At 35.8% G+C, this 12,838-nt stretch overlaps 1 protein-coding gene across 8 annotated transcripts in view; it reads left to right on the top strand.

Annotated features, from left to right (window-relative positions):
• Positions 1–12,838, top strand: part of ATG10 (autophagy related 10) — a 316,831-nt gene that overhangs the window by 143,479 nt on the left and 160,514 nt on the right. For all 8 annotated transcript variants that reach the window (XM_032334863.1, XM_032334862.1, XM_032334861.1 and 5 more), the window contains one exon: positions 1,140–1,247. In XM_032334863.1, coding sequence (XP_032190754.1) covers positions 1,140–1,247 — 108 coding nt within the window. The remainder of the gene's footprint in view (positions 1–1,139; positions 1,248–12,838) is intronic.

Below are 12,838 nucleotides of genomic sequence, written 5' to 3'. Positions count from 1 at the left end.
CTCACAAACACTATAAAAATTTTCTTATTATGTAGTTAAAAACTGAATTTTTGAATCCTAGTAAAATTATTTAAGTGAATTATGAATGGTTTTATTTGGAATGCTATTCTGTACTTTTGTTGCTACATCAGATTAATCACATTTCCTTGATTATAGCTATTAAATTCTGTTAAAATGGGAGTGTTAGTGTGACGGTTTGGTGGAGAATTAATAATACTCATTAATATGTGAGTATGTTTGTGTATGAGGAGGTATTACATTTTATATATGACTTTATTGAATTCAACCAAGTTTTGCTTTTAAAAAATGAAACTGACCACTATTAGATAAACAGTGTATTTAAGAGCAAGTATAAGACAGAGGGTGAGAAATACAACTGGTGAAGGGCTGGGAAATCATATCTTCTATGGAACATTTGAAAATGATGGTAATTGTCTTCAAGTCTATGAAGAATGGCTTTGTAGAAAAAAGTTTAGATTCTGGAGAGCAGAACTAAAACCAGTGAGTTAAGGTTAAAGAGAAACATTTCAGTGCAATATAAAATAGTATTTTCTCAGTGAACTATGTAGCACGTACCAAAATGGAGGTGGTGGTCATATAAGGAAGTAAAGCAAGGGTTCCTGGAAGTGCTTAGGTAGGCACTGCGCAATTATCTCCCTGTGATGTTGTGATGGAGATCTTGCCTTGAACAAGAAATTAAAATGTAAGGTCCCTTCTAGCTTCAAGATCTGTTGCAAGTCCTCTTTAAATTTCTCTTTTTATATAGGCCATGAAATCAATATTAATATGTAAGAAAGTATTTCTGTAGGTTTAAACGCTTTTTAACAGCTGCCAACCTGAGGTTTTGCTCTATGACTTATCGTCTATGTACTGCTTGGAAGAAAAAGGAGGGGGGATACCTAAGAGAAGGGAAAACATCATTAATAAATGAGAAGAATAGGGGATTAAAACTTCTGTTCAGTGAATACTTATTATATGCAGGGTTTATTTGATGAGTTTCTTTATCCATAATATATCTCATATAATTTAATGTACTTAAGTTTTTATTACTCAGTTTGGAACTTACAAGAAACCATAGCTCTCAATATGATGAATTCTTAAAATGGCATTTTCTTATGTATTCTTCATGTGGAGCACAGGACTGTTCTGAAGGCTACATGTGCAAAACACAATTTCAAATGAAACCTGGGACACTGGTGTCGCATCCGGGAACATCTGCCCATGTCCAGACATGTCTTCCCGTGGAGGTAAGTGGCTTACTAAATCATATTCTCCCTTTCAGTCTTTGTGAAGTATAAATGAAACAATTTAAATCTGTTAAATATATATTTGAAAAAAATAACTGGCATTGGATCCTGGGCCTACTCTAGTGGGAACATTGAACATCATTGGCTAGGAGATATTTTCTTCTATAATATTGAAAGCAGAAATTGTGGTAAAGTTAAGATCCGCTCTGAGTCAATACAGACTGTGGATCTGAAGACCACAGATGCCTTCCATTGCCTGTTGACTTTTCTCCAGGGAAATCCTCCCAGGACAGCACAGACCTGTCCCTCAGCTGATTAGTACGTGGCTGGAGATCTCTTTGCCTAAGCTGTCCACATTTAACTGTTTTCTCCTATGCCCTTTAAAATATTCTGGATCTGGGTCTCATTCCTTAGGGGACTTTAACCTTGACATGAAATTCTTGGTAAATTAAATTTTAATAAGGTGCTAATGGCTTAGTGATTTTCTGGGATATTTTCAATTTTATTTTTATCAAAATGCAAATAGCCTTCTTGTTGTTGTTAGTAAGGAAATTTTTAATATATCCATGGCAAAAGCAAACAATAAAGAAATATGTGAAGCGTAAAAAAAACTCCGATATGTTTAACTGGAGATAGCCACTTTTAATATTTTAGTAAATATCCTTCCACACATTTTCTATCATCTAGACGCATATATATTTTTCCTTTTTGCAATGAACAAGTCATATATCATGGAGATCTTTCCATGTCAGTAAATGTAGAATTCCATAGTTCTTTTTAAATGGCTTCATTGCATTCCATCCTATGGATATACCATAATTTTGGAGAGCCCATTCTGAAGTAAAATACTTGAATTCTAAAATAGAATTGGTGGAGATCTAATTGTTTCAACACAGTGGAAGAAAATACTAATGCTTGGAATTCTGAGCATCCTGGTAAATGGGAGAGGACACTTTTCTTGTGAAGGAAGAGCCCTTTCTCGGGACATGTTAAATCAGTCCGATTTGGCAATTTAGCTCTCCCTCCCCCACCCATATATGACACTGCCCTGAAGTAACTCTTGCCAGTGTAATTCAGTTTGCAAGTTATTCTTGAGGGTATTGTGTTTGGTAATAAGCTAAGTGCCCCTGGGTGGGCACTCAAATCCTGATTACTGCTTCATAGTTCAAATAGCCAACATCAAATCTGAGGCCAAGCATTTTAGGAAGCTTTTCAATTCATTATATATTAACTTTTAAAATGCACATGGAAATGGTGATTTTAAAGATGAATTTCCGGTGTAGGCCTAACACATTGGCAGAGATTGTAAAGCTTTAAAAAGCGGTATTGACAGTGTGAGGGAACTGACACTTTTTGGTTGTTGTTTTAACTTCACAGAGTATAAAGATGGCCACATACTGTGAACAATTTATTACAATTCTAGGAAATTAACTTCATAAAATATAAGTCTTTTCAACATTTTTCATTTTAAACATTTTCTAAAAATTTTCAAACATGAAAAAGTTGCAGAAATTTTGCAGTCAACATCCATATCGTTATCACCTAGTTTCTACCATTAACATTTGCTGTGTTTGCTTTATTACATGTCTGTCCCTCTATTCATCTATCAATACATCTTATTTTTTGATTTAATATTTTTACTTCAAAGTAGATTACAGAAAAATACCCATAGAATAATTAGAAATGTACACAGATTTACCTGCAAGTACATTCGTCTCAGCATTATTTATACTAGGAAGAAATGGGAACTACTGAAATGTATAACAATAATGGATTGGTTAATGATGGCACATCTCTATGATGGCATTTTTGATTTAGTAGGTCTGAAACAGGGCCTGAGAGTTTGCAGTCCTGACAAGTTCCCGAATTTTACTATAGCTGCTGATCCAGGGATCACATTTTGAGAACCACTGCATTGATCTCTGATAGAATGCTTGGCATATTTGAGATGCTGTACAGCTGAGATGGTTAGATCATTAGTTAGATCATTAATATGATATATGACAGAGTCGATATTACAATAATCTTGGTGGGATGAAAGATGTCTCAGGTTGGGTTTGGCAGAAGCAGAGCCTGGGATGGAGTTGCCTGTTCAAGTGATTTGTTAGGGATGGGCTCTTAGAAGAAAGAGAGTGACAGAAGCAGAATAAGAACAAGGGATAAAAGCTAAGGAAGAATGTGGTCTCTGCTAGAAACTAACTTGGATCTGATCCCATGGGAAGCTACGGAGCACAGACTACACCCAGAATTAGTTCCACTTTGTGTCATTGGAATGGGTCTTTTGTATTCTGTGACAGTTACTGGCTTGTCATTCAGTCATTGGGTAAAGAAGAGGTGAAGATAGCTTCCCAAGCCAGGTGGCTCCAGTGTTATTGAGTAATTCTGCTGTGTGTTGGTATCAGCTAACAATCAAAATAGCTAAGTGAGGATGGGTGTACTGGCCTTAAGCGAGCTAAAATGGGCATCAGTAGTGTCCATTACCGAAGAGTGATGTGAAACCAACAAAATGAGATCCGCAGGGAACTATATATTTAAGTTCTGTATTTAGATGAAAGGAGGGAGACAATGCTGTTTTGGAAAATGTGTTTATTTTTCATAGAAATATTTCATAGAAATATGCGATAATGTTAACATGTGTTTTAAATGAATGAATTAATTATAAAGTTTGGTTTTAACTGCTAATACAATGAATGTCAATAGATAAAACTCTCTTAAACAGAAGCTCATTAGGATCTTCAGTGATTTTAAATGTGAAAACGGGTCCTGAGGCCAAAAAGTTTGAGAACCATTGATGTAGAATAAGGAAATATTACATTATAACATATGAAGAGCTCTGATAACTAGAATATATAATAAACATACAAGTAAGAGTTGAAAAATCATAATAAATAAAATATTTATCATAAGTAGAATTCATTCAGGCAGAGAAGCATCCCAGGGGCCATAAGTGGGCTTATATATATTGCTATGAGGAATATTTGGGGGTTCTGGAGATGTTAAGCTGCAAGTGAAGACCTAGGAAAGTTAATTGTCTTTAGATATCTAGAAGCCTGTTCTGTGGAAGAGAGAATAATAAGTTTACTTTGATTCTGAGGACAGAACTGGTTTGTGTTTGGAAATTATTTTAGATAATTCTCAATAATGTTTAGCGTTGTCTACAGTGAAGTTGGTCAACTTGCAAAGTTGTATGCTTCCTCCCCTTTCATGATGATGTTTAGCAACAGAGTGGGTATAGTGAGTGGTCATAAAGATATTCTGCTAATAGTTGCTTCAGTTTTGTCTTTTTTTTTTTAATTTTGGCCATGTATAATGTGGGAAACTTGTCCTTCCTTGTTCTAACCAGAATCAGCATTCTTAATTGTAGAAAGATAGCTGGTTTCATGATTTCTTAGGAAATAAGAGTATCTACAATGGTATGTAGATAATCACAGGATTTTTAAAATTTATTTATTTATAGTTATTAATTCTTAAAAGATTTTATTTATTCACTTGAGAGAGAGAGAGAGAGAACACAAGCAGGGTGAGCAGGAGAGGGAGAAACAGGCTCCTGTTGAGCAGGGAGCCCAACACGGGGCTCTGTCCCAGGACTCTGGGATCATGACCTGAGCCACTAAGGGACCCTGATGACTGGATTTTTAAAAGCAAAGCAACATATAATGGTGTTAATATTTCACTTTATCACCATATGATTTTTTGGATTTACCTAAATATTTTTCTTAGGTAAATTAAGATTTGATCATTTATTTAACAATGTTAAAAAACATTTAATAATTGGTCTGCTTTAACAAATATGAGTTTATTGTGAAAGTCCTTATTGAAGTCTTACTTATGTAAATTAAATAATAATTTAAGAATGAAAGTAGGAACACAAGCTGTATATCTCAATTAGATATTTGATGAAAATTTGTCATTATAAACCTTTAAAATACATATGTATATTATTGCAAAATAACTGCTAAGCTTTAAAAATATTTTGTAAGATTCTAGATTAACTCATTGGCTCATTGACTAATAAAGACTTCAGTAACTAGTGCGGAGAAACAAGGTGATAGTTTTCTATCATGTATAGCATTAAACCACTCTTAATAAAAAGTAATAGTGAGATAGATATTCAAAATGGGCATTGATTGTTAATAATCAATAGTAAAAATGATTGGTGAGGCTCAAAGTGGAAAATATCTGAGAAATTCTTTTTTTTTTTTTAAAGATTTTTATTTATTTATTTGACAGAGATCACAAGCAGGCAGAGAGGTGGGCAAAGAGAGAGGAAGGGAAGCAGACTCCCTGCCGAGCAGAGAGCCCTGCCCAGCAGAGATCATGACCTGAGCCAGGCTTAACCCACTGAGCCACCCAGGCACCCCTATCTGAGAAATTCTTAGCTATAGAACTAGTTTTCTGGCTGACATTGCTTTGCATGTTTTCGTTTTATCTCTGACTTCTTCATTTATGAAAATCTGAATCATTTTCATAGAATGGAGATGCCCAGACTTTGGCCTTTATTTAATTCATTTCAGGCACCTATATATATTTATTTTAAGTTGGTCAATTATTTTTTATATTATTGCAGTTTGGATTCTTCTGTCTAAAGTTAGATTGCTAAAGTTCCATTTCTTCCTCTTGAAGAGGTATTAGAGATGGGTGTGGAGCATGTTTTATTTATTCATTTACTATCTTCATTACTTTAGAGCCTCAGGTTGCACCTTCATTACATTTTTTTAAAACTCTGAAAATGATAGAGTCATAAAAATAGCAATAGTATGCTACTGGAAAAAGGATTTTTGTCCTAGGGCCTCAGAGTTCACTAACTGGGACTTTCCTTAGTCCAGGGCAGGTAGAATATGATAGAGAGCCCTCAACAAAAACAACCTATCATAAATTCCCCGAAGCATAAAGCTGAGAATCAGTAACTGGAGATGATCTCAATTGCCAAAAGACCATATTCAAGAGAATGATGCTCTTCTGAGGTAACCAGGTCTTCAAATATACTCATTTGCCCTAAGGATTTTATTAAGTGGCTTCTAGGATAAGTTCTATTTTGTATGTCCAAAATAGATTCCTATGTCAAAATATCGTGGTGTTTTGTTTTTTTTTTTAATAATGGAATAAATGACAAGCCACAGTTCTCAGTGTTTACAGTTTTTCTGTAAAGCAACTGCTATTTTTAGACTAAAGTATAAACATGTTGGTAAATGTAAATGAGTAATAAGCATGATTTCCCCCAGTATTTGAAAATGTAATTATTAAAGCAATGTTAAAATGCCAGAAAATCTTTTATATTTAATGTGTGTAGACACAGATGGAAGGATATATAGTAGTTACTCAGTGTTTATTTATTGATATGATTAATCTAATGTTGATAGGTAAATGAGTTTTAAAAGAAAATAACTATTAACATAGCAGACCCAATCCCACTTGTGTGTTTTTCTTCAGATATTTTGAAAAAGTTAAAAGACAAAGCAAGTCTTGATTTTATTTAATTTAGAGTGTAAATATATGCCATAGAGTGGTGTGCTATTTGACAGTGGCGAGTATAGGACATTCTCAAAACCAGTCAGGACTGATTAGGATTTACAGCTCTAATTGTAATTAGGATTACTAATTGTAATATGGATTATTATACTAGATATAGTATTTTAATGCAAATTATATTTCTTTCCTATATGACAGAAGTGTTAACTTATTCTTAGAACTCATCAGAAACTACACATAAAGATCTAGCACTAAAACTGTTTGCTCTCTTGAAGTCTTAGGTGTGTTAAAGCAACTTAGTTTCTTTTGTGAAGCCAGAAGGTCTTACAGGGAAATGTTCCACATTCTCCTGACTCCTCTAACTTCTCTAGGTCCTTGGTACCTGAATAAATATCACTTTGCAAAATTCAGAGAGTGTATTAGGTTTATTGAGAACCTATAACCTACATAGGTTTCTAAAGTTACTTCTACATTTGAAATTCTCTGTGCTCTCTTCTCCCTGGCAGAGCAAAGTGAGAATCTGGTTTTTTGAGACAAATCAAGTTGAATCAATTCAGGTAGATAGCTAATTCCTTTTCTATTTCTCAAGCTAGTAAAAAAGCTTTCATAAAGGCACCTGATACACTCATTGTATTTTAATTCAGCAGCACATTATATCAGAAAGTTTCCTTTATGTATAGTTCTAATAATGAGGTGTTGTTGTTTTTTTTTTTTTAATCAAAGGTAAGGTTATTTCTAGTCATAGATATGTAGTTCAGAGAATACCGAACTGGTATTTCTGTATCAAAATCTGACAAGCTTTCAGTGTGGAATGCTTATGTTCAGTTGTAAAGCTCTAACAGGAACCAATTGTTTCTGAGGAAGGACACCTAATGTATTACTTTAATTGTTCTAATTACATGTTCCTCCCATTTCTTCTAATGAATTTGAGATGCTTTCCATGAAATAGCTTTAAAAAATATACTTAATGGATTGATAGACGGTTTCAAACTTTATGTGGGTCTTTTTTCATGGAGAATTTCTGAGTAGGATATCTTGATTTTATAATCAAATCTAAAATAAATGAAACCGAAACCATTATTTGGTACTTATTACCCCCCCGCTTTTTTTTAGCCAGTGGAAATGCCATGTGTGTAAAGGGATACATTGTCTAAATCTTAGTTAAATTGAAAAGGTTAATTAAAAAAATATTTTCTGGAGTGAAAAATATGCATTAGCCTAATTTCCTATTTTCCTCAAAAACAGTTTTGTCATATATATACTCTAAAGAAATTGAATGTTACAATGGAAATGTGTGATCTCATGGAGAACTATAATCTTCAGATATTTAGAGGGTTGTTTTCTGGGTAGCTTGAATGAAATTAGTTGCTTGTAGGGGGTTTTTTAATTGTCAGATAAAGATGAACTATTGTATCGAGTATAATTTTACTATAGAACCATTGCTCAGAACTAGAGACAGTCATACATGTAGATTGCTACTTATATAAGAGAACTCTATAGCCCCCAATATTTCTTCCACTAGTACCTGAAATGCCTGCTATTAACGAGCCTTTATTAAAAATGCAGATGGATTATTTTGCAGGGAGAAAACAATACATTTTCAAATTGGATTAGTGGTTTTGAACCTGACTATTCATCTAGTTAGATTACTCTGATCACCACTGTGTTCTTAGAAGCATCAGTGCCTGGCATTAAAAAATGCCAAAAACTAATATAGTCTATATTTTTATTTTTGTGGATTGAATTATCTAGGATTTCCTGTCTCCTAATATACTGCTAACTTAACTAAAAGTCAGCAATATTAGAATAAATATTTTATTATTATTAGCTTATTGTCTACTTATTAAGTAGTACTTACAATGAAGTGCCAGGCATATTTGTTTAAGTTTATTTCTGAATTTCTGTGCCTAAGGGTGAATAATAGTCTTACTTTAAACTATTGGACTGTGTTAAAGGTTTCAAAGTGAAAAGCGAAGGGGAAAAAAACTCTAAGAGTAAGGCGTCAAAGTGTTTCTAACAGTTACTGGTTTTGATTGCATAAATGGGGTATGGGAACTTCAATTACGTTTTTTCATATGGTGCTAGCAGATTTACTGTTTTAGAGGTATTCTTTGCTCTTATCACATTCTTAGTCTTTTGTATTTGTGATAAGCATTGAGAAGTCACATCCAGTTCTAGCTGACCCCAAAGGAGCCTTTGGATACAGAGTACAGGTTTGTCTCAGCTATAGTTTAGAATGGACTGGGAAGAGTAGGAAGGCTGTCAAGCCAGCAGTGTTATATAAAGAACATCCAGGTGGATGCCTGAAAGAATGCCTTCTTTGGCTCATGGGTCAGAGGGTACAGCAGCCTGGCTGATTAAATGTGGTCTCTATCTATACTCTTGTTGCTCGTCCCTTGCTTATTTTGCAGGAAAAGTAAAGTAGTTGTAATCTGAAAGGGACTATTCTCAGATGAGATAGTTAACATGACCACTGACTAATCTGAAGTGACATTATTAATGCTTTTTTCCCCATAATTATTTATTAAATAGTTCGCTTTCAACCTCCCTTCAGGTCTGTTAGATGTGAAACAAAAGGGAAAAAATACATGATGATCTCAAACTATGAAATTCTCCTGTTTTATCAACCTCCTTATTTTCAACTGTATTCACTTTTCTCCCTCTGCATGTGCTCTCTACACCCTTTTTGTCTCAAGACCCTTGAAGATACCAGTCGCTTTTTTATTTCTCTTAACCTTCTTTCTTAGTCTTGATCTTGCCGTCTCAGTAATGCCCTCAATACCTAAGTTCCATGGTCCTGTACCTTTACACCATCTTTAGGTTGCCACTTCTTAGTCGTCTTCTACAATCCTATCTCGCCTCTTTCCTTTCCTACCTGATTTCTTGAATAAGTAATCTATAATCCCTTCCTTCTTGTCACCCCTTTCAACTTCAACTCTTTTTGTGTTGACATCTATCAAAATCAAGCTTTGGACTTTGACTTATTCTAAGTCACTTGTTACCTTATAATGACCACATCTAGTGTGACCAGGTTACAACATTTGACATGATCGATTAAGCCCATTCTTAAATTTTCTCTCCGTTTTGCCTCTGGGACACTGGTGACAAATGATTGTTTTTATTCTAACAGGTCATTTTCATTATTCCTCTGTGGCTGATATCTTCCCTGAACCAGAGTCCATGGGGGAGTGTTGAAGGTCACCTCATGCAAACAGAGATGAATCCAGAGGGCAAGGGTGGGGCTGGAAATGAGAAACCATATCAGTAGTCACGACTGTAGCGCTCATCAGGATCTTGGGCAATTACCTCAAATAAAGCTGAAGTGCCCATAGCTTTTCAGTTTGACAGCTGGCATCCTGACAAGTCAGACTGACTTAAAAACACATGGTTGGAATCTGGCAGTGAGAAACTGGAGGGCTGGAATTCCATCTGTCCCTCTGTCCCTCTGGCTGCCTTATGAACCCATCGACCAATCTTTGTTTCTACACTGACTCTCAATACTTAGGAAAGAGGCTGTAGCATATGCTGGGCATTCTTGAAGTGTGATTCTAACTTCCAAAAATGCTTTTCCAAGTCATACTCATTTGGTGACACAAGGTGTTGGAATTAACCTGCCAGGAGGAGTCTAGTATCTTTTTTTTTTTTTTTTTTTTTTTAACTGCTTATTACATCTTGGTTTCTTGGGAATGGCTGTAGGAGAGCTACATGGTGGTAAGTATAGAAGGCAGTGGTGGGAAGCAAGAGGGGCTGTGCACTAAAAGTAATTTTGGATGGAACATGAGAATGTTAAGACTTTAAATTGGTTTGAGAAGTAGTTGAGTTTTTATCATGGTTTGTCTAAATCTCCCCTTCTGAGAAGTAGTAGGCTGTCCATGTTAGGGCATTTACCAGGTTGTTGGTGTGTTGTTAGGTTCCTGAATTTGGGATTTCTATTCAAGTTAGTAAGGAGTACAGATCAAGTCAGAGCCGGTTAAGGAAAGCTGAGGTTGAAATACCAGGAAGTGCAGTACAAACGTGGACCGCCTCCTCCCCACCCCATTCCCCCCACCCACTCCGAGTAAAGGGAATGATGGTGTCATGGGTTTGAAATTCGGCATAAATGAGACTGCAGTGAGGTTAGGTGGCAAAAAATGGGAGGAGGACCTGAGTGACTGCCACAACCAATTTGGAGTGTGTGGGATCTTCTTTGCATTTCATGGATGAATGGCTTTGAGTGTGTCAGACAAGTTTAAGGGGTTAGGCAGAGTGGAGAGGTAGTGTGAATATGTGGGAGGGAGAATCAGAAGAGGCCTATAATTTGAATGCTTTCTCTTAGCTCTGGTCCTTGTCCGTGTTCTTTGTTTTAGTCTCTTGCTTACTTGAGGTATCTGGTGAGTCCTTCTGGATGTTCTGTGGCTGTTGCAGATATGGCTGGTAGCTGGCGTTATTTATATCTTTGCTCAGAGGTGATGGAAAGCAGCTGAGTGGAAGCTGTGGTGTCCAGTGTTATCTCCACTAATCGACTGCTGGCTCCTTGAGGACAAGATCCACAGCTTACTTATTTTAGAGCACTTTCTCAGGGCCTCATTTTGAATGAGGGGTATACCAGAGGTATTATAAAGAACAACGTATAGAAAGTTTTATTCGATAGAAAAGCTTTTTGTGAAAATATGCAGTGTGGCATTATTGCTGTATGATAGGCATTTTATGAAATGAAAATTATTTATGAAATCATGAAGAAAAAACCCGAGAATATACTTGTCTGAAATCAGTTGTTTATGGAGGCTCCAAGGTATAATAACATGAAATTTCGATTGCCATATATCCCAAAGGACCAAAAATGTCCTATTTGACAGAAGATCTTTTTTTTTTTTTTTTTTTTAAGTTTATACAGTTTCCACACTGGAGCTTTTACATATGATTGGTAGTTTAGTGTTCTTTTTAAAAATAATAAACAAATGAATGTTTCAGGAAACCTGTGATAGACTGAATCAGGTGGAACTGATTTAATGTTATGGATAATTACATAATTAGTGCTGTAAAAAATAAACCATACTATCTACTTGATGGACTGGAGCTGCTGAAGGAGGTGTGTAATTATACAATCAGCATCCTCCTCCTATGCTGATTCTAGGTAATCCTTTTTCTGTCTTGTCTGAGAAGGGACTTCCTGTCTTGTGTTGTGTTTCCTGATGTTATTTAAGTGAACAAAGCTGAACACTGAATAGTTTCCAGTCCCTTGATAAGTCTCTCCATGTTCTTTTTCTTTGTGAGAGCATCCTCTGAGACCAGTGGCTTTCCAACTTTTTGATATAAACCCACAACAAGAAATACATTTTGCAGCAGGACCCAGTACACTCCACATACACATGTTTGAAACTGAGATTTATGAAATCATTTGTTTTTATATAACCTGCTTTACTAATCTATTCTGCAGTATTTGATTTAAAAAAAAAAATGCTGGTTGAGGCCCACTACTTGATTTCAGAACCTGCTAATGGCTTATGACTCTTATTTGGAAAATACTTCCTAGACTTTTGGTGGTTGCTAATGTTAGTTGAAAGGATTCTGAGAGTCGTCTAACTAGGCTGGCGTGGGCTTTGGGTAGCAGGTGGCATAGCATGGTTGATAGAGCAAGGGCTTTGGAGTTGGGCAAATTTGGTTTTAAATCCCAACTTCCCTTCATTTTAACTGTATACTTTGAACATGTTACTGAATCTTTTTGAGCCTCAAATCCCTCCTCTGTAAACCTGGGCCCCAAATACTTAAGGGCGTCAGGAGATGGGGAATCAGAGGCTGTGCCTACGTGGGGTTGATGTGTGCATTAAGGGATGTCATGGAAGAAACACCTGGCCAGTCCTGTGAAAGTAAAACACATGTTGCGGGCAGTGCTTCATAACATTTATATTCCTTTCCCTGCTCTTTTTCAACATTGGACACGGCTGCAGTAGAAGGGTGTGGAAGTAGTCCCTGCCTCACAGGGTGGTTTGTGAGGATCAGATAGGGTGATGGGTGCAAGGATAAGAAATGTTAATTTTTATTGGTGCACCTTAAGGCAGCTTTAGTGTTTCAGAGTAAATGTGTGCAAGGGGGATTGAGTCCTACAATGGTTAATTGGCAATAGTGGAAAACACAACTGGTTC

Source organism: Mustela erminea, chromosome 3 (assembly GCF_009829155.1).
Source record: "Mustela erminea isolate mMusErm1 chromosome 3, mMusErm1.Pri, whole genome shotgun sequence".
Lineage (NCBI taxonomy): Eukaryota > Metazoa > Chordata > Mammalia > Carnivora > Mustelidae > Mustela > Mustela erminea.
Note: the sequence above shows the minus strand (reverse complement) of the source record. Positions and strands in the feature narration are given on the sequence as shown.